Raw genomic sequence first — 23596 nt, forward strand, 5'->3', positions numbered from 1 at the left:
CAAATTTACTTTGATATTGTTATACAAAGCTTTTATAGAGCCACATCTCACTTATGGCATTGAGGTGTGGGGGAGTACATACAAGAGCAGCCTGAATTGTATATATCTTTCCCCAAAAATGGCAGTGTGAGCAATTACCTTTAGTCACTGGCAAGCCCATTCTCACCCTTTATTTAATGATTTTATTATTTTTTACTTACAGGGTGCTACATAAGCACTTGCCCGATTGCCCGGGGCAAGTAAAATTTAAAGTCGGGCAAGTGTTTTGAAGTAAAGACCATAACTACTTTCCCGAATTGGGCAAGCAAAATTCTCACAGTAGAATTACCAAATTAGGGTCGATATGATATATCGACCCTAAATTTGGTCGTGGCAGGCAGGATAAAATCACTTTGGAAAAAGAAATGCAAGAACAAAGTATACATCAGTTAATGTCAAAAGAGAGAACAAAAAGGTCAATGGTTTATAAAACCACAATATTTTTTTTTTTGAAGAGGTAAAACTTTGTTTTCAAGGATTTATTTGGGCAAGCAAAATAGATTTTCGGGCAAGTATATTCCAACTACTTAAAAATTTACTTGCCCGACAGGGAAAGTGCTTCTAAAAAGTTATGTAGCACCCTGACTTATTATTAATTTTTTTTTCTTCTCCTGGCTGCATAAAGCTATGGGCCGATCCAATTTTTATAAAGTAATTGCAAAAATATCATGTAATTTTAAATGAACTGTTAATGATATGAATCGAATTTTCATTGACAATGTGCAAAATAGTTCGCCTGTAGATGAGGCATTATACACATAGAATATGAGATCATGTGATGGTTAGTTAGACCAAATCGATAGTATTTAGCCATGACAATGTTAGAAAATCTTAGAACTGGGAAATCTGCTAGTAAACCAAAGTGGATACAATCGGTCTTAACATTTCATGCAGGTAAACTTACTTCAACTAGCTCTTTGACTTTAGGGGAATCCCTAGAATCAGGTTCTATCATCGACCGTTCTTCACCTTCCTCTGTGAAGGACAAATAAAAACAAACAAAATATGCATATCAATGATGAAATATTATACAAATAATACACATTATCTTGGGAATTAACAAAACAATCCCAAGTTTTACTTGTAGCGACAAAATGGTTTAATGACATTTGCTCCGATGGAAAATCGGAGCAATTAGCCAAACATGAAACCTAGCCTCCAAAAGTAAATAAACCAAAATCCTAATCTTAACATTATTCTGAACCAAAAAACTCTATTACAATCCCAACTCTAACCCTATGCCCTCTGAGATAGTAAGACTGGAGCAATTGTCACATTCCTGAGCAAATGTTGTGTCACCGACAAAATATGTATATTGGAATTCCTGCTACCACTGCGACCTTTGACCTGAATGCTTTCACATTTTGTACAAACAGGAAGTGAATGATACTCTCATCCTGTTATTAATAATGCAGAGTTGCAAGATATTATACATGTAAGTAATGAAGTAGAGGCTCTTCTATTCTACATTCGCACTGCAATTAAATGGCACTGAATTGATACTAATATTCTATCAAGACTTAAACAACGTCACCTAAATCTCATTGTGGATCCAGGCAACAATCCATTAAAGGTTTTACTTTTACCTTGGTTCCATATTAAAGTTCTATAATATTTGTTCTTTTAATTCAATATCAATATCCTGAAACAAAAAATACAAATATCTTCTAAGGCATCTGTACATGTGATTGAGACCAGCATCTTGGATGTCATACAGATAAATGGCATCATAAACATGTACATGCATCAATTATCATCATCATCATCATCATCATCACCATCATCATCATCATCATCATCAACATCATCATCATCATCATCATCACCATCAACATCATCACCATCATCATCATCATCATGCATCATGCTCATCATCATCATGCATCAAGCTCATCATCATCATTATCATCATTATCATCATCATCATCATCATCATCACCATGATCATCACCACCACCATCATCATCATCATCATCATAATCATCACCATCATCTTAGAAAGCAATTCAGAGGAGTTAGGATTTCGTGATAGATAAACTAAAACTATTCTGAGCAAAACGGTAGATATAATCCCTTTTCTATAAAACTCCAATTACTCACCCATGACAAATGTTTCTGGATTGATATCGACAGGATTGGCAGGTGAATCCAAGGCATGTCTTCCAATATCATTGATATCATCTGAAAAAAAGACAGAGAATGGGTGAATAGGTACCCAGCAGGATTAATTCCTTGAATTCACCAAGCCCCTTTAGCAGCTGGAGCTACAGCCGGGGTAATACATAGTGCGCCATTGAATAGGAAACTAGATAAATCGGCGCCTCATAAAATGCTATATGGTCGCATTTCATAAGTTGGGTATGCAAAAAGGGTGGCGGATGAAAATTTCCACGCAGTGCTGTGGATAAATTGTAGCTTCATGTACATCACAGCCCCATGGCCAAATTTGTTGTGTAAGGTCTCATTTTGAAGCTAGAAGTATAGGCTAATTATATTACTATAAATTAGATCAATACAATATCAGCAACAAAAACTACAGCACATTAAGTTTGAAGTTACAGGGGTGGCGGAGCCAGTGGATGCAGTGAATGATAATGTGTTGAAATGTGATACTTAACTCATGATTTTTGTTCATTTAAAGCATTTGTTGAGTTAAATGTCACTACTTAAACAAAATAAAGTTCATTTATTGTCAAAAATAAACTTTTGGAACTATTTCAATGTCCCTATACAGTTTAATTATTAATTATCTGTCTAATTAATATACTCGAATAAGTAGGAAAAAGTTAGCCAATATATACATTCAACAACACTTTTTTCCCCCCTAATTTCTTTTAATTTCAATATAGATTGGGTCTAATTTCACTTTAGAATTATTTAAAGACTATAGGCATCACTTTTTAAGTTGTACAGATTCATAAAATAGATATAGGCATGCAGGTAAATTATGTTAAGTTAATTAACTTAAATAACAACTAAAACGTATTATCATGCCATAATATATTTTATTATGTCATAATATAAACATGTACATGTATACTGACTGTCAGTCTCATTTTGCTAGCCAGTTTCAATACAAAGAACAACTAAGTTTTATTCAAAATTTGACAACTTTGAAAATATTCAAGAATTAGCTACATGTGCATGTTAGCTCAAATCTGCAACCTATCGATTAGTGAATTTTAGCAAAAATTTGTTAATCATTTAATTTTTAACTTCATTTATACTGTTTTAATGTCTTGTATCATTGCAAAAAACTTTTTTTCTATTCATGGTGTAGTGAATTTGCAAGGCATGTAAGGGTAAGAGTCACTTTTTTGGAAAAAATTGCGAAATTAAACATCGTTAAAATTAGATGTGCATGCAATAACAGATTACCATTTTTGTTTGTTATGGATGTAAGCATTGATGTTCAAATAATAAAACCGCAAAATACTAGGGTGATCCAATGTAGCATTAATTTTTTACACCATTTTATGTGCAGAAGGTCCAATTTGAGAAAAACACATTTGAAAATTCGAATTTACATTGACGTCATTGTATTAATTAGATATAAATTAGTCATTTTCAGAAAAAATAAAGGTATTTTAGGATAAAATCCTCCTTGATTATTTGACGAACAGTAATACCATATAAAACAAACAAAAATAACTTTTTGACCATTTTTACCCTGTTCGCAAAATTGGACCATCTTATGACATGCGACCACATATTATTATCATTAGAAAAATAAATTATGGGTAGAAGAAAACAAAATAAAACACAACTAAATATGTTGGTTCACCCTCGTATAAAGCTAGTTTTAAAGCTTGTCTTTAGTTTTGGTACATTCCCCAAAAAGAGCATGTCTCTATTCTATTTCAATACAGCATTGGTCTGAAGGATATAAATTGAAAATGTATTTTAATTCGATCATGTGCCCAATCAAAATATGAAATTTGCATAATTCTTTAATATAAATATAAATCTTTTTATATAAAACACATTCTCAAGCATGGAATGGGCTGAAACTAAAGTTTCAGGATATAATCTTTGTCAGAAGCCCTGTAATATCCAATAACTAAATATATAGAGCATAGTGCTCAAACAGTAATATCGAATCAAATTAAAAACATTACCAACACTCAACACTACAGAAGGCAGCTGTCTAGGTTAACCACCATACTAATCATGAATTGTCAATGAAAAGACGTAACTCGGCCTACCACCAAAATAAATGGCAGTGAATGGAAGAGTGGTTTATCTCTTGTCTTTCCGTTAATGCCCACAATCATTATATTGATTATTATGGCATATGAACGTCTAGACAGCTGGCAGCCGTCTGTTTCGAGGATTTTTTTTTACCATCGTGCAGCCACCATTAGGGGGTTAACAATGCAAAATCCCCCTGACGGGGCTCATTGATTTTTGTCTTTATTTCATAAAAATATATAAAAAGAACTGTACCAAAATAAAGATTATTCAGTTTGGGCCTGAAATGCACCAAAACGGGAAAAAAATTAACATAAAACTGGGGAAAAACAGTGACTTACTTCGGCTGTCGCGCAACTCCCACTTCCCTTGTTTACCGAACTTAATACATAAACAATATATGGCCATTGAGTACCTGTAGTACTACAGATCGAGCTAGAACTTCGGTCTCTGTATTTGGTGAGTGGAGCCAAAAATGGAGTTCAGCGGAACAACCAACATAATCTTATTCTTAGTCTTAACAGAGATCGAAGCTTTTGGTCTAATAATGTGAATAATGTCAAGATTGACTTGACCTGAATTTTGCAGGGACCGGCAAATGCTTTATTTCACTATAGATCTAATGCCAAACGTTTGACAAAATTTACCACACGAAATGGAAATTTGGGTTGGCTGTGAACTAGCCAGGCGGCTTCTAGAGAGTAAAAATCATTTACTAACGTAAGGTTACTCTCATACGAAGCCAGGCCTTCTATCTCATAGATAGCGATGCCACATCATTTTAAAATATTTACTGTATACATATGTTGTGACGATTCATTTTGAAGCTTGTGGCCTGCTCTTCGTAATAAGACTACGGTTTTTTCTTAATTTATGCAAATTAGGCAAACATCTAATTAAATATGCACGCATATCATTAAAAATGTCTGCCGCTCATGCAGAATGTGTATTTGCCTTTGTAATTTCACCCATGCTAGTGATTTTGAGGCAATTAACCACCAAAATATGTCAATTGGCCCATTCTTTGATTAAACCAATATAAACTATTAACAAGTGGAATGCCTCTGGCCGTCTCACCTGCATCACGCGATTCAATATAGCAGCAGTGCTGATTTTGAAAACTACTATAACTCGCACAAGATGTTCAGTGATACTTGGTTACTCTTATTTCCACGTTTTATGAACTAGACCATTACACTCATAGAGATATGATGGCAATTCAACAAATACCCCCAACGTGGCCAAAGTTCTTTGACCTTACATGACCTTTGACCTTGATCATGTGACCTGAAACTCGCACAGGATGTTCAGTGATACTTGATTACTATTATGTCCAAGTTTTATGAACTAGACCAACACACTTTCAAATTTATGGCTGTAATTCAACAAATACCCCAATTTGGCCAAAGTTCATTGACCCTAAATGACCTTTGACCTTGATCATGTGACCTGAAACTTGCACAGGATGTTCAGTAATACTTGATTACTATTATGTCCAAGTTTCATGAATCAGATCCATAAACTTTCAAAGTTATGATGGTAATTCAACAGATACCCCCAATTCGGCCAAAGTTCATTGACCCTAAATGACCTTTGATCTTGGTCATGTGACCTGAAACTCATGCAGGATGTTCAGTGATACTTGATTAACCTTATGTATAAGTTTCATGAACTAGGTCCATATACTTTCTAAGTTATGCTGTCATTTCAAAAACTTAACCTAAGGTTAAGATTTGGTGTTGACGCCGCCGCCGCCGTCGCCGTCGCCGTCGGAAAAGCGGCGCCTATAGTCTCACTCTGCTATGCAGGTGAGACAAAAAAACAGTGTTTCATATAGTTAAATATGCAAATTTAAAATGCCAAAGATCCTATATGTAAATGAGGTTGTGATGCAATGATACGCATATTGTAAACATACATGTATGTTAAAAATATTTCTATTCAAACTACATGTATGAGGTAATTAACCACCAACAATATGTCAAGTGGCCCATTCCTTGATTAAAAACTAGTATAATATATAATTCAAACAAAATACATGTATTAAAGTATGCAAATTTAAATGCATATGCAAATGAGATGACGCAATATAGTATACATATTGTATATGTTACAATGATGTTTGTTCTTGTGTATGGGCCATTTCATTACAAATAAATTGGATACAAGTATAATCAATGATATGATGTTCAATTGCACAAGAACAAATTCATAGAATATTATCTTCTACAAAAAATAGTAAATATGCAAATGAGATGAATATGTAATTAACAATTCAAGAGCAGAGGTACTTGCCCAGCTGCATCCATTATTACCCTCAAAAGATTTATGCTTCTTCATGCTTTGTATCCAATGTATATTTGTATAATGCAATTTGATATTAATTTTTATTAAGTACTAATAATGTTATGTTTTCTTTTGTTTATATGTAATAGTTCTGTACAATTCAGTTCATGCTGTTAACATTCTTGAAATAAAATACCATTGTTGATTATTATCATTATGCAAGAAACCTGCCTGATCACCGATCAATGAATTGGTTAATGGTATAGTATACCACACATATCATCTGCTTAAAAAAAATAGGGTCGGGATGGGGGAAGGGGCCGGTGTGGTTGGACAGGTGAAGGTAACAAAAAATAAATAACAAAAATTAGGGTCATGATGGGGGGGCAGGGGCGGGGGACCACTTAAAGGTTGCAAACAAAAAGGGAAAAAAAATGGGGTCGGGATGGGGGGGGGGGAGGCCAGGGGCCGGTAGGGTTTGACAAAGGTCAAGGTATAGCTAAAAAAAAAAAAAAAAAAAAAAAAAAAAAAAAAAATGGGGTCGGGATGGGGAGGGGAGGGCCAGGGGCCGGTAGGGTTGGACAAAGGTCAAGGTACCTAAAAAAAAAAAAAAAAAAAAAAAAAATGGGGTCAGGATGGGTGGGGCCAGGGGCCGGTAGGGTTGAACAAAGGTTAAGGTATCTAAAAAAAAAAATAAGGTCATGATAGGGGGAGGGGCCAGTAATGTTGGACGACTGTAAAAAAAAAAAAAAAAAAAAAAAGGGTTGGACAAAGGTCAAGGTACCTAAAAAAAAAATTAAGGTCGGGATGGGGGGGGGGCATGGACTGGTGAGGTTGGGCGAGTAAAGGTAGCCAAAAAATTGGGGTCGGGGCAAGGGCCAGTAATGTTTGGGGTACGTGTAACAAAGGGCCCCCCCAAGAAAAAAAAATTGGGTCGGGTGAGTAATGGCAATTATGGGTGAGGGGGCGGGTTGTAATGCCACGCAGGGGCCTGGGGCAAATTATGGAAGGGGTAAACATAGATCTATAGTAAATTGGGCAAAAAACAGATGGGGCCTTGGGCCATAATCAGTGTTTAAAAGGGCAAGAAAGGTCCATCAATATCTGTTACATAATCACCAAAATCCAAACACCCCTACTCAACAGACTACAGTCTCCGCATTGACCCTAAATTTTCCAGATGGAGGACAGTGCAAGCCCCAGTCTTTCCCGCTGGCGGTATTTCGCGGTTTACTAATTGGTAACAAGTTTGGTATCATTACAAAGCTTAGAATTCAAAGAATCTTATGATGCTGGGAGTTTTTTTGTTTTTCATGTGTAGGGGTACGATAAAGGGGTCAAAACATTCATGTCATCATCAAATCACCATATCAACAAAATCTCAACAAATCATGATATCAAAATGCAAAAAAAAAAAAAATCGGATTTTTTAGACATAATTTCAGAGCAAAAGTACTAAGCTAACAATTCAATTTGCCACAAACACTGGTGTAAGTCAAAATCTTGTGTGTCACATGATTATGACAGGAGCAGTACTTTGCACTTTAGGCTTCTGCGATTCAAAATGGCCGTGCGCATCGTCCGATCAGGCAGGTTTCAATGACACATTTCAAGTGCAAAATATCTGGCGATTCTAACCTCAAATCAGAATGTAAAGTGAGAATTTCATATTTTAATTTAATGATCTGCGGATATTTGTGGGTCAGAGTGTTACTGAATGAATATTTAAAGACTGGAAAAGAGTTTTCTGAGACCATGTTTTACACGGGGGCAGAGCATAGTCTTGAGGACGCAATGATGATGATTTTTAAAATAATGAAATATACTTCTTCATCATTGACGTCTTGACACTCTTCCCCCAGTCGCATAAGAGAAGGACCATAATAAAGATGGATTTCCCTCGGAAATCCATCTTTAGAAACAAAAATCACTTTAATTGTATTGATTTCATTAATTTTCACACCTTCCTACGCCTAATGCGTAGGAAGGTTTTAAAAATTATAACATGAAAATGTGAAAAATTTAAGGTTTCTTACCTAACCGGATAAACACCTCGATCCACATGTAAACAACGTAAGTACAACGTAAGTACAATAGCGTCGACCCTTGAACCGCTTATGTATGACGTACTTCCGGCTAGCGATGCCGTTCTGATGAATAATTTATAGAAAAAAAAAATTATTTCGCAAATGTTAAAATGTATCACGTAAATTAAAAATAATTGTCAGTTTCATACCAATTATTTTTAATTACGTGATAAATTTTAACATTTGCGAAATAATTTTTTTTCCTATAAATTATTCATCAGAACGGCATCGCTAGCCGGAAGTACGTCATACATAAGCGGTTCAAGGGTCGACGCTATTGTACTTACGTTGTTTACATGTGGATCGAGGGGTTTACTCAGCATCAGTTAGGTAAGAAACCTTAAATTTTTCACATTTTCATGTTATAATTTTTAAAACCTTCCTACGCATTAGGCGTAGGAAGGTGTGAAAATTAATGAAATCAATACAATTAAAGTGATTTTTGTTTCTAAAGATGGATTTCCGAGGGAAATCCATCTTTATTATGGTCCTTCTCTTATGCGACTGGGGGAAGAGTGTCAAGACGTCAATGATGAAGAAGTATATTTCATTATTTTAAAAATCATCATCATTGCGTCCTCAAGACTAGGCAGAGCATACCGTTGCAAACGCGCGGCCGGTTTAGCATCGCTATCATAGACCCACACAGAGCCAGCCAAAACCTGAAACTTTCACCCCCGAGATTTCTACTTTCCTTCTAAAAGATCTAGCTCTAAATCATGTAGGCCTACATGGGATAAAACTTCATTTCCGACATTTCTACGCTCTCGTTGTTATTTTTAAAACAAGAATTCATCAAAAAAATGAAAAAATATTGTGAAAAGACGGAAGAGACTTGCCCGATGTTTACGCCGCCATCTTGTTTCTTATTGCACTTCCCCAACGTTACGCGAGGCTCGCGTCCGTTTTATCCCTAACCCAGAGAGCTCCAGCCCGCGTAGCGGGCTGGAGCCCAGACGCTCAGTGTGCAAACGGGCATTCAGGTGAGAGTACCGTGAAGTTTGGTCAAAATAATTTTGATAATACATAATTAAAACAGAAATTAAGCACTTACCACGATTGTATGGATGATAGTCTAACGAGTGGCAGTTTCCTGACATCGAGGCACAGACTGGAACCTCAAAAAACGATCAGTTCTGTCGCGGTAGCTCTCTTCTTTCAGAATTCAACACAAAATGGCCGATCGAGACCGAGGCTAGTATAGCACTAGCGCATATAGACTTTGTCAAATTCGCGCATGCGCCCTACACCCTCTCGAACGGCCATTTTGCTATGAATTTTGAAAGAAGGAGAGCCACCGCGACAGAACTGATCGTTTTTTGAGGTTCCAGTCTGTGCCTCGATGTCAGGAAACTGCCACTCGTTAGACTATCATCCATACAATCGTGGTAAGTGCTTAATTTCTGTTTTAATTATGTATTATCAAAATTATTTTGACCAAACTTCACGGTACTCTCACCTGAATGCCCGTTTGCACACTGAGCGTCTGGGCTCCAGCCCGCTATGCGGGCTGGAGCTCTCTGGGTTATTTTATCCCATGACTGGCCATGTAGGCCCTACATGATTTAGAGCTAGATCTTTAAGAAGGAAAGTAGAAATCTCGGGGGTGAAATTTTCAGGTTTTGGCTGGCTCTGTGTGGGTCTAACTATGTATGAGATAGAAGGCCTGGCTTCGTATGAGAGTAACCTTAGCCGCCTGGCTAATGTGAACGCGATTTGTTGTTGTTGTGAACGCGAGACTAATGCTTGCAGTGAGAACTCGCTTGCATCCCCGCACTCCCTGCCCGAGGACGAGGCTCAAAAGGCGATGAGACAGTCGGAGCGAATGTGAAGAATGCGAAAATCGAAACCTATACTAGCCGGTAATTGCCTTCCCAGTTTTTCACGAAATACCAACAGAATACTCATTTAAAAAGGATCGTCTCGTACATTACCTTCCTTTGATTTCTTTTTTCTTCCTATCGTTGTGACTTTGTCGAGGAAAGACTCCTCTTTCTTGTCTTTTTTCAGAGTTGCTTGGGTCTTCGCTGGAGAAGCCATCTCGTATTTTCAATGGTATAAATAATGAAGATAGCAGTCCAAATTTCAAGCGATTGGGGGCCTGTGACTGAAATAACCGACTGATTTGATATGAATAAAATGGGCGTGGTCGATTTGTTTACATTCATCTCCGCTCATTCAGGAAGTTCAGATCTTATTGTGATAGTTGGTGATTCTATTTAGAGGATATATTTGTTCTTGACTTTGTAGCTAAAAGAAAACCACCATGGGTCTACATTATTGATGAAATAAAAGCAACTGCTATAGGCAATCATATTTCTGTCTGCTATAAGACACCATTTAATCATAATTTACTTTCATAACGCAACATAATTTGCTGAATAGCTTCGAATTTCGAGAAAGTATTAATAGTGGGCATATGTTTGTTGGTTTGTTTTTGCAAAAGATGATTTATGCCTAACAATAATGTACCTTAGAGTTGTATTAAAGCAAGACTTAGATGATATGCTCAGTTGCTCACTTGAAGATAGAAATCCAGTTTTAATAACATCAAAGGACAAGCAGGGGCCCTGACTAGGGTTTTGTTATTTTTCAATAAACGTGTGCAAAAACGTTAAAATTACTATCTGAAACAATCTGGAGTCAAATTTTCAAACATCTGAGATTTTAATTATTGTTATTTTGTAATTCACATCATTTGTTATCACTCCTTCCTCTTTTCTTTTCTTAACTTTTCTTTGCTTGCTTCCTCTTCCTTTCCTGTCTTCTTTCTTTCTTTCTTTTTACATTTACTTGCCCAGTCGGGCAAGTTATTCAAAAAAAGTTATGTAGCAGCGCCCGTGCTATCATCTGCTATGGTCCGAAATTGTGTTTTACAACCTCAGCGCTCCCCCTCCATGGGAGTGGAAATTTTGTAATGGAGAGAATTAAAGGGATGGTCCGGGCTGAAGATATTTATATTTTAATACATAGAGTAGAATTCACTGAGCAAAATGCCGAACATTTCATCAAAATCGGATAACAAATAATAAAGTTATTGAAGTTTAAAATTTAGCAATATTTTGTGAAAACAGTCGTCATGAATATTCATGAGGTGGGCTGATGATGTCACATCTCCACTTTCCGTTTTCTTATGTTATTACATAAAATCATAATTTTTTCATTATTTCATACTTGTGTGAATAATATGTCTCCTTTATAATGAAATAAGTTGTAGCAATAAATATCTAATGCACTAAATCAGTTGTCATTCCAATTTTTCTACTTCTTGGAGGAAAAAATTTGAATAAACCTCATTTCATTTAATGAAATACAAAAGAACAAGTGGAGATGTGACATCATCAGCCCACCTAATGAATATTCATGACGACTGTTTTCCCAAAATATTGCTAAACTTTAAAATTCAATAACTTTGTTATTTGTTATCCGATTTTGATGAAATTTTCGGCATTTTGCTTAGTGAATTCTACTCTATTTATTAAGCTATAAATACTTTCAACCCGGACCATCCCTTTAAACGCACCCTTCGTAGTATCTGACACCCCCTCTCTTTTTCTCTCTCCCAGTCACCTATTTTTATCCAATTAAAACTGAAAGTTCTTGAAATATACATACAGGGGCCGCGGAATCGGGGGAGGGGGGGGGGGGAGGGGGGAGGGTGGGTGTTAGCCCCCGCCCCCCACTTTTTTTCCAAACCCGTGTACAGAAATGTAAAAATGATCATTTTGGACCCGTTGAATAAAGGAAACAAGGATTCCATGCAAGTTACCATTACATGGCAAAGTTACCATAATGCAGGGGCGGATCCAGGATTTTCCAAAACGGGGGGGGGGGGGCATATTTTTCCGAGGAAAAAATTGACAAGCAAAAAAAAAAGAATAGGTTTTTAACCTAAAATTTCGTCCCAGGAAAAATGTGACAAGCAAACTTTCAGAAGGGGGGGGGGGCACACTTCTGTTTTATTGGCATTTTTACATTACAAATTTTAATTTTGCTTCTCAAAAAGGGGGGCACGGGACGGCTGTGACCCCCCTGGATCCGCCAGTGCCATAATGGTAACTTTTATGCAACAGGACCCTGATTGTAATTTTTTGCATGGTCAGCCCCCCCCCCTCACTTTCAAAACGATTCTGTGGCCCCTGATATATGTATCTTCATAAAGTACAACATGTACAAATAACAAGATTTTTCTTCAAATGTCTGATTACCTTTTTTCCATGGGTGGAAATCACAGGGGACAGGGGGGACGCGTCCCCCCTACCATTTGAAAGGGGGGGGGGCACAATATCAAATGTCCCCCCTACTATTTTCGGTCTTTTATGATAGAAAAAATACATCATTCAAAATCGAAATTTGTCATAGAAAAAAAAAGTTTTTTTCCAAAGTGTCACCCTCCCTTTTGAAAGTGTCACTCTCCTTTCTTTCTTTCTTTTTTATTTGCTTGTCAAATTTATTTTGGACGAAATGACCATACATTTTTTGTGATAACCCTTTTTTTTTTGCTGGTCAAATTTTCTGGGGGAAAAATCCTTCATCCGCGCCTGGTCCCCCTACCTTTGGGGGGGGGGGGAGAGATGTCCGCCCATGTTTTTTTCTTTTGTTTTAAATCTTCTCTACCCTCTGTCAATGTCTGTCTCACCTCTCACTCTCTTTCTTCTCTTTTACTTGCTGTTATTATAATAATAACGGTATATTTACACAGGGTAGCCAATTAGTTCCAAAAACTGGTCTTCCAGCGGACCCCGCTATAGCATTATTACCCCGGCTTTAGCTTGTGATGGCAGTTTTATTGTATTCTTGCTCCTTGCTTACAAACTACCGATTATTTGCCTCATTTTAATAATGAAATATTGTGATTGAATAAAACGGCATAATTACCATACATCTTGTTTCATTTTGTCTTTCCAACTCATGTACACTGCAAAAACTCCGGTGTTGATTTAACACCAGCCTGGAATCTATACATGTCCACACCAGAGAAGTATTGAAACAACACCAGTTTGGAATCAAACCGATGCGGTTTTAATACTAATTGGTGTTGTATAAACACCTATCTGGTGTTAGACCAAAAAGAATCTGGTGTTGTTTAACACTTCTCTGGAGTGGACATATATAGATTCCGGGCTGGTGTTAAATCAACACCAGAGTTTTTGCAGTGTAGGTTGATACCAGAGCAGGGCCCCGTCTTACAAAGAGTTGTGATTGATCAGATCAACCTCAACCATGGAATGCCAGTAACGTCAACATCTGAAATGTATGTTTATTCCAAACATTTTCTAGATATATTATGTTTATTCATACTTCACCATTTTCTTGACAATTCAATGTTATTTTCTTTGTTCACAAAGTACATTGTGCAGATTTCCTGTAGAAAAAAAAATGACATTGATGGATTTCCATATATTTGGTGCTGATCGTATCAATCATAACTCTTTGTATGACTGGCCCTGGTATATCTGGGCCCCGTCTTACAAAGAGTTATGACTGATCCGATCAATCGTAACTATGGACGGCCAGCAACGTCAACATCTAATATGCATGTTTGTTCAAAATATTTTCTCGCTATGATGTATATTCATGCATTCGTTGTTTTCTTGAAAATTCACTGCGCTTCTCTTTGCATACAGAGGACATAACGCAAGTTTTTTGTAGAAAAAAATTATGACACTGATGGATTTCCATAGAATTACGATTGATCGGATCAATGGTAACTCTTTGTAAGGCAGGGACCTGATGTATCAATATGACAATGTCCTGTATCATACTTTTATTTTTAAATTTCAAATAACAGTAGAATCTGTATTAGTATCTTTGGACCAAAGATATCTGTTTGACTCGGTTCCACTTGGAAGATATACCAATGTCTTGCATAGTTTTGGACCGGTGTCATAAACCTTGTTTTAACAGATTTGCATTAACAGTTTTCATCTACTAAAATTGCTTCATTTGATTGGCTGATAGCATGGCCGATAGTACTTGTTACATAGAAATGTTGTATTTTTTATCATAACAAGTCTTTATGAAACAGAACATAGGTCAACTGATGCAGATTCTACTGTATTTTATTTCATATTTTGTAAAGCACCTCAAAACATTCCATATCAATCTTTTTAATAAAAAAATGTTTTATCATTATAACATCATTCAAAACTATTTGTAAGTCCATGGCCCCTATTCTAAAGTTAGGTTTAAATTAAACCCTGGTTTAAAGTTGTGGTTTCACTATGGAGAGCCAATTGGGGCACAAATACCTAACAGTACACATTCAGATTATGAAGTCATATGGCATCCAAATTGTTCATAATAGTCCCGGAATGATAACTGACGTATATTTCTTCATTATGAAAAAGGAAACAAAATACTCAACATAAGAAATATGCAACATAAACAGAATTTTTGAACTTTTGGCTCCCCATAATTTTAGCACAGAGTTAGACTGTGGTCTAAGTTAAACCTGACTTCAGAATACGGGCCCATATCATTTTTAAATGAGCCCCCCCCCCCAAAAAAAAAAAATCCCAACAAAACCCCTAAAACAAACGAACAATAAATACAAAGCAAAGAGCCGAAGGTAGGTTCATGTTGAGAACTATTTTAATATGACAAAGCCAGAGTTGCCTTCCTCCTCTTACAAACGAAACACATTATGAAATAAACTTAAAATAGTAACAAAAGATAAATAATGAAAAGAAAGAGAAAGAGAAAGGAGAGAAAAAGGAGAAGATTAATCTTCCCTGAAACTAATACAAGACTGAGAATACACTGTGTTTCTATAAATCAATCATTCCTACAGGACATAGTATAGTTTTGTATTTAGTATCAAGAACTGTACATTACAGTTATAAACATGGAGAATTACCTACGTAAATAGATACAGAATTATTTCATACGTTGTGAGACTGTGCTCCATAACATAGTAACTCACAACCACAAAAAACAGCTGTATTCACACAAAAAATTCCACCCATTCCTCCGACATTCGTTCTTTTTTTATACAAAGAAATTTGTGCAATGAAAGTGTTACAGGTGACAGGGAAGTTGGTAGAAATGATACAAGATGAATGGTAGCATTTTAGCATGTCTGTTTCATGAGGTGAGGAAAAATTACAAGTCGCTAACTTCAGTTTGGTGTACATTCATTGCTTCTAGTCCCACATGCTGTAAGCTGTGCTTGTCAATTTGTCTTCAAAAGTCAGGCACTCCAATTTTAATAGTCCCTCCCTGACCCCGTGAAGCATTTCACGAAAACATTTCATAAAATACCTCTGATCAAATACAGTCAAAGGGAACAGAATAAATAATGCGTTGATAAACATTATCCAGTAATTCAGCCAATTTCTCATTTCCCAGCACTTCCCATCAAAGGACAACCAAAACATGGCCACACCCTTGCAGATTCACAAGTGGGGATTCCCCATTTCTCCATTTAGGGGATTCCCCCCTCGTCAATTACAAAGACAGTGTATCAGCCAATAGTGTCACGTGGTGTAAGTGCTTTTGTGAATTTCGATATCGGGACATCTCAGTGACGCTACAAAAAGTTTTTAAATAAGCCTTAAGGAATGTCAAAATGTAGATTCAGGGATTTTTTTACAACTAATTTTCAAGATGAGAAGTGTTGGGAAACAAGAAGCGGTGAATTACTGAAATGAATTTTTCAATTATCATCAAAGCTCCCATACATACTAAATCAACAAGCAAGCTATGAATATTTCTTTGAGCAACGTTGTAGGTTCATTCATAAGAAGCTCCTCGGAAGAAAAAAATGAAATCAGACAGAAAAAAGATACTACTATTCACCAAAAAAATTATGGGAAATGCTTGAACTAAAAAAGCATAGACATTAAAAACAAGAGGGGGAAAGGGTGAGACATTTGAAGAAAAAAAAAGACGGACACAAGTGCATAGATTTACCAAGAAGTTGTGTGAATTCCAACGAAGGAATAGTCACCTCACATACAAAAAAAGTGTTTATTTTTCGCACTCTCACTTGCCACGTTATAAAGCACCAATATTAGCCTACAATATTTCTACTCTGTACAGCGTTTGTTAAACCATGGACTACATATAATAATAATTAGAATTTGGATAATAATATTCATATAATAGAACTATCTGCAATGCAAATCTATGGAAAATATTGTACCTTTAATCAATTACATCACACTCCAAATAATTTGTTTATTTCTGCTTTATCAAGCTCTCCCCCATTTACAATAAAACACGGGGGAAAAGTGAATAAAGCATAAGATAGCACCCCAAGCTTAAAGGACTCGAGAGTTTGTTTCAAACTGATGTGCGATTAAAAGCTCAAAACTTCACCCCGGAGGTATTGTTCTTCCTATAAGGCAAACTTTTCATCGGGGCAACCATTTCATCTCAATTGCTGTAATGATAATAATAATAAATGAGTTGAAAACTGGACTGCAATCCTATCTGAAATGATTATTAAAGATCAGAAACATGTGCTCACATATCCCCAGCATATTTGCATCGATATCCAGGGCATTTTTGGTATATCAAATCATGCCTCCAATGTACGTTACTCCCTTCCATGTTTTTTTAAATATATTTACAAAAACATTTTGTAAGATAGGCACTGCACTCCACACCCGATACAATTGCTCAAGCAATTACAAAATGCTCTACAGTGGCTGAATACGAGACTAGTACAAGACAATTTCTTTTTCCTTCCCAAGTGGCTAGGTGCAAGCCATGTTACAAAAAAAAAAAAAAAAAAAAAAATTGAGGCTACCATAAACTCATCTGAGGTGGAACATGCACATGATATTGAATAGTAATCTCTGAATTCTGTAGTTATTTCTATAAAAATAACCTATTCAGTCAGAGATAGGGAAAGCAACACACACATCCACACACACCCTCACCCACAATCATACAGACATTAACATACTAAGAATACAAGATTGCCAAGTAATTTGGGACTTTTTAAATTCCCCCTTTTCCCTTTTCTTTGAAACTGTTTCGTTCATAAATCTTACTTAAAACTAAAAAAAGCACTGATAAGTTAAATTCATAATTGTAAACGATTTTGTTTTTTGAATGTTATTGGCAAAGCATACAAAACAGTGATTGGCCAAGTACAGTGCTTAAGAAAAAACAAGGTGTTTACCGAGGGCATGCTATTATAAAAAGAACCTGCCCCTAAAAAGCTTATGATATATAATATTATTAGCCACATTTTTCTCATTAAATTGATTATATAAATGCAAATAAAAATTCCCAAAGCTTTTTGAATTATCATTGAATTATTGAATTGCTTATAACAGCACAATGACAAAGACAGGACACAAAAACAAGTATGTGGGACTTGAAGCCAATGTAGTTAGGTCTCTATGGACTTAAACATCAGTGATTTTAGAGGACAGCAAAAAATATCTTTCATTTTCATGACGGGTTAAAATGATCTGCAACTCAGACATCAAGTGCTACGATAAGAGATTTAAAATAATAACACCTACGACTCTTGCTACTTTAAAACTCTACAAAGCACAAGTTCAAAAGATTTCAGACCACGGCAGGATCAAATCAACTCTTGCTCTATTTCTCTCATTTCATTTTCCCCCAAAATAAGTGATGAAACTTCAAGGCTTGGCTTGGGGTCTCTTCAAAATAGCAAACAAAAAATGAAAACAAACTTTGGGATTGAATCAGGTTCTCCTTAATAAGAAACACATTGACCTGTCTAAACACCTCAATTTAACATGGAGTTTGGTACATACCCCACTCAACCAATTTCACGTCAAAATATCTTTTTACTAGAAGAAGTTCCCTGTATTCTAGCCACATAATGGGTCGGCAAAAACAAGATGATAATACAACCAAAAACATAGTGAACAACCGACATCGCATGAATCAAATAAAACATAATAAAATAAAACAAAGCCTAATGGTGATTTATAGTGCAATTAAAAATGATAGCGTCGACAGCAGTCCACAAGCCTTGCCTAACGAATGTAAGTGTCGTGTCATCTGTATTACTACTCAAGACAGCTTTTATTCTAAGTCGAAGACAACAAATAATTTGAAGGAATAACCAGAACATGCTCGCTCGCGAATAGAGTCACACATAGCACCACACAAACATCATGCAATGTAGTCGACTCTTCTAATAATAATAATCATAATAACAGAAAAAAAAACAATGTTACAGAAAGTGCAATAACCTTTAAACATGTCCGGTAGAAAACGAAACAATTTCACAATTAATTTGATTCTATGCACATGTGTAGGGATCTACAAAAAGACGCAAAATTTTTTTTATTGGAGACATAATCGAAGGGCTACATGTAAAATCTGCCGATTTCTCATTTCTCTTTAGCCATGTCACGCATCTCTCACACGCTCTCTTTCGCTCGCTCTTTCACAACAACGCATAAGCACCACAGAGACCGAGTCATATTTATTATCTAGATACAGTGAAAAAAAAAATCTCGCACGGAAGTGAAATACTACAAGTACTCACTTCGGTTCTAAGTAGAGCTTAGCTCAAGGGGGCCGGTTCACACATACAGCTGAAATCAATTTCCTACAATCAGCAACCTGATATCAAATTATATAAAACTGATTATCATCTCACTTGAAATTGATTTTAGGTGTTAAGTGAAACACCACCGGGTTTCCCGGACGTGGTTCACTTGCAGTTACGATATATTCACACAGAAGCTGCAGTCCAATCAAATTTTACAAACTTGATTTCACGACTAACAATCGATTTTATCTGTGAGTGAAAACACCCCCGGGTTTTCCCCCAGACGTGTGCCCGGAGCCAGCAGTGAGTCAGAGAGATACAGCAATCCAATAAATAGTCTATACTGGAAAACAGTATATGATAATACACAAGCTTCTTAATTATTGCACACAAAATCTACATTCCTTACCGTTGCTTTTTAAATACTTCCTACTGTTATTAGAATCAATACATCACCATATTTTTTTTTTTTTACATCTCAGTTGAATTTTTTCCGAGATGAGATCAAACATTAATTGATCTGGTATTCTAATGTTGTCCATATCCTATCACATCAAAATATAAATCATTAGATAGAGAGAAATCAAAATGTTAACAGCATCCAGAAAAAAGACGATTAAATTCAATCTGATCAAATAAGGAATATTAAACTCTGGTAATTCATTTTGACTACTGTCAAATTATTAATGATAAATGTTTACTATTCTTGTCTACAAGCTACGAGTTTGGTTAAAGTACTCCTTTTAACATTCCAACGAGATTGTTATTTTTCTATCGTACAGAAATCTACACAAATCATCACAAACAAATGATCAAATACCAGACTCGTTTTGGTAACTTCAGTGAAAAGACTCACTCAAAAGCCCAAACCGTTACAAGAGAGTGACTTGCAGCAATCCACATGCTGGCAAATTCCCTGGAAGACTTCGCTAATCAATTTATCACGATTTGATCAAGAAAAATACAGGACAGCCTTGCAAGCCAGCCCACATTTCAACAAACATCCCCAAACATATGAGAAGAAAAACTTCAAGAGTTGAATAATTGTTTGTTAAGACATGAAATTCAAAGAGAAAATTACAAATTCTGAGGAGTATTCATTCATACATATATAATCAAAATGAATACCTGTAATAAAAAAATGTCATAAATACTACAACATAAAATGATGATGAAAAAAAAAATGTCCATAGCGCTTGGCCCAAATTCTATCATGGTCTATGTAGTTCTGTTATCTCATCTACACATATTTACCTACAGAGAGCACTCCCCACATACTCCTTCGTTACTATCCGACAAGAAACACTTAAAACAAAGGTCCTGTTTTTAATTAACGCTGCTTTGGCCATTTGATCTCTCTACTTGAAACGTGCCAACATTACCACACTTCAACTACAGAGGGCAGCGTTGTGATAGTCTGGTGTGAGATGTATCCTCGCGATTTAGAATCACGGATAGCTTCGTTGAAGGCGTTCGGCAAACTCTGTTTTGTAGGATCCTCTTCATATTTTTTTTTTCCTTTTGTTCTAAAAGCTACAAATAGACACACTTCCGAGGGCGGCCACTCCGTTCCCCGGCGAAAACGCAACCTTCCTCCGTCACGCTCCGTCCTGATTGGTCAAATCTCGGTCAGCTGATTGCTGTCGTATCCATCACGCATCCTCCCTGCACTCAGCGCACGATTGGGCATTCCTGCTTAGCCTGACCTTTTGACCTCCGGTAGCACCCATCGCCATGGTAACACATACAATCATCAAGATTTGATCAGAGCCCAACGTCCCCTTGCTCCGAGGAACGTGTGGATTCTTGTCGAGACCACGCTACCCACATTTTTTTTCGGCTACAAAAGCAAAGCGGCAAAGCTAACTCACAGGGAAGCAAACAAATAGGGAAGGGGGACATGTCTATCATTAACAAGAATATAAAAGAAAGACTGAGCGATCTTTTAACGTACATCAAGCAAATGGAGTCGGGGAGGGGTAGCTTAGCCAAGAAAGGAAGACGGGATGGTCTCCGGAGGACGGGGATTGACAAGAGCCAGCCCTAGGCAGCAGGAATGTCGCGCGTGAGCGTCCAGAACAGAGGACACGTGATGGAAACCTCACAATGGTCGTTCTGGCTGGCGAGACAAAAACTACAGTTGATCGACGATGACGACGAAACCGATGGCGACAAGGGAGCCGATGAGGAGGTGTGGAGGTAACGGTGATGGTGGAAGAGTGGTTTCCGGGGAGAGGGACCAGTAGGCCTCATTTGGATAACTTGCTGATAACCCGGACTAAGGCACCGTTCTCATCCTTCAGTCGCTGGTTGTCAGACTTTAGTTGTTCCATAGCCTGGCGGGAAATGGAAAGAAACAAGAAAAAAAAGGATATAATAAGCAATATTTTAACAAAATTCTTAAAAGCTGAACTATTGCAGCTGCAGCAAACAACAGTTTCATGAGAAAGTCTGTAAAATCAAAGTTAACTGTCATCATATCAGTGTAAATCTCGATCTGGAAGAGTTACATTAACCTAACTTTGTGGTATCATTAAATCTTTGCTGACACTAAATTACACTGCAGATCACCAAAACCTGTATTTGGGAGTGTGTACTATAATTTCATGGAAAAAGATCTGACACTTGGGTGAATTGCCAAGCTTATCTTATCCATTCCTCAGCAATTACAACGTTTCTACCAGAATCATGTGGCACAAATCTTTTTTTATGTGTACATACAAACACTTGGGTGGTCATTTTATTGGATTTTGTTCAAACCCATTTTGAGATCATTACCACAGCTGGAATTCATGTTCCAACCTATATTTACAAAAAAGTTGTATAATTGAGTAGATATTTCATGTTACAGGATTCAGCTGATGTTTCAAGTTACTTTTACTTAGTATCTTATTGTTTAAATATTTCAAACAATCTTTGGTGTTAGGGTTGGGGATAACTCTAACGCTAACTCTTAGTATTTTCCTTACCGCCCTTTCACACGGTACCAAAATTGTAATTTGAATGATGATTCCAGTGAAAAATAATAATTCTAATGACGAATTTTTAGCACGTGTGAACCAAACTAGAATCACAAACGCTAATCACAATCACAAGTTCAAATTCTACTCCGGAGGTAAATTCCAGTTTAGTTTTACTCAAATTACGGTACGAATTTTATGTCTGAAAGGCTTGACCTCCAAAACCTCTTTGGGGGGCAGAGCTTACGTGACATTTCAAGCACTGCCGTGATAATACTATTGTCATTCACTCATCGTATTGCGATGCAGTGCTTTGAATGACAATTCATCAAGGACAATACTGCCTTCCGGCACAGAAATTTGAATTCAAATCACAGTTTTCGAGTGAGCGTGTGAATGGTCAGATGATTCTAAAGACGAATTACAATCATCATTACAATGATGGTTCCAGATTCTCGTGTGAAAAGGCCCTTAGAGGATGTAAATTAAATTGTTCTTTTTTAATCTCATAAAAGTCATTGCATTTCTCTTAAAATTAATATCAACTTGTGTCCTTGGACTAACCTTGAGTTCTTCTTCAAGCTCTGAAATTCTTCTTTCTAATCCCCGTCTTTCCTGTAAGCACAATAATTAAAAAAAATTGAAACATATGATAATCAGAAATAAGTTCCTACTTAAGTCACATTATCACACAAAATTATCAATACTTGGGAAAGCACAACACATTCCTTTACTGTACACTGTACAGTAGTTAATATGTTTGGCATAAATATTTTTCAGAAATTGGCTCTTGGAGCAGACTCATAGGTTATGTTTACAAAATTGGTCCAGACCAGCTCCTGGATAAGTCATGAAATTTTGAGCTTATTAATTCCGCGTGCTAAAACAGCCCGTGCCAGACCGGTGCTACTTTGATGCTGCTATTAGCAGCACCAGACCAGCGTCATCCCTGATGTGCCCAAGTATTTGAATGGGTGATCGTAAAAGTAGCACCGCTCTGTCATGTAGTTACTGAATGCTTGTAGTGTGGACTATTTTAGTGTGGGCCTGGGGCAGACCAAATATAAGGTGTTAATGAAAACGGAATATGTCTATGTCTACACTGGTCAAGTATCGGGTCTTGGTCTCTGAATGCCATTCTTCACTTACTCTTTTATCTGAATCCCCTGACCTCGAGTCTGACCTACGATCTGATTGGCTCTTTAGTTCAGCTATCTCTTGATCCTTCTGTTTCACCTCACCCTGAAGTTTGCTTATAAGTGTGTCTTTCTCTTCAAATAACTGTGAAACGAGATTTGAGATGAGGCAAACGATATATGGTTATTCAAAATTTTGCTTGGATGGATCTTCAAGTCATTATTACATTCGAAGGGGGAATGATTAATGGACAGGGGATCTGGGGCCCCGTTTCATAAAGGACTTGCAACTGTTGTAACTTTGCCATTATGGCAACTACCACGGAACCCTTGATTATGATTTGCTGCTGAGCCCTGTTACCACGGTAGTTGCCATTATGGCAAAGTTGCAACACTTGCAAGTCC

The 23596-nt window shown here is 36.7% G+C and overlaps 2 protein-coding genes across 9 annotated transcripts in view; both read right to left on the reverse strand.

The window, feature by feature from the left end:
• LOC129282894 (beta-parvin-like) overlaps positions 1–10669 on the reverse strand; it is a 38155-nt gene extending 27486 nt beyond the window's left edge. For 2 of the 4 annotated variants that reach the window (XM_064114713.1, XM_064114711.1), the window contains exons 1-3: positions 10538–10669; positions 2140–2220; positions 944–1014 (exon numbers count right to left, since the gene is read on the reverse strand). In XM_064114713.1, the coding sequence (XP_063970783.1) occupies positions 944–1014; positions 2140–2220; positions 10538–10643 (258 nt within the window). In that variant the 5' untranslated portion in view covers positions 10644–10669. The remainder of the gene's footprint in view (positions 1–943; positions 1015–2139; positions 2221–10537) is intronic. The other 2 variants (XM_064114712.1, XM_064114709.1) reach the window with 1 other exon arrangement.
• Positions 10670–15175: 4506 nt separating this feature from the next.
• Positions 15176–23596, reverse strand: part of LOC129282895 (protein phosphatase 1 regulatory subunit 12A-like) — a 38064-nt gene continuing 29643 nt past the window's right edge. For all 5 annotated transcript variants that reach the window (XM_064114658.1, XM_064114659.1, XM_064114661.1 and 2 more), the window contains 3 exons: positions 23205–23336; positions 22620–22670; positions 15176–21431 (listed from right to left, as the gene is read on the reverse strand). In XM_064114658.1, coding sequence (XP_063970728.1) covers positions 21345–21431; positions 22620–22670; positions 23205–23336 — 270 coding nt within the window. In that variant the 3' untranslated portion in view covers positions 15176–21344. The remainder of the gene's footprint in view (positions 21432–22619; positions 22671–23204; positions 23337–23596) is intronic.

This window comes from Lytechinus pictus, unplaced genomic scaffold, assembly GCF_037042905.1.
Source record: "Lytechinus pictus isolate F3 Inbred unplaced genomic scaffold, Lp3.0 scaffold_20, whole genome shotgun sequence".
Taxonomy (NCBI): domain Eukaryota; kingdom Metazoa; phylum Echinodermata; class Echinoidea; order Temnopleuroida; family Toxopneustidae; genus Lytechinus; species Lytechinus pictus.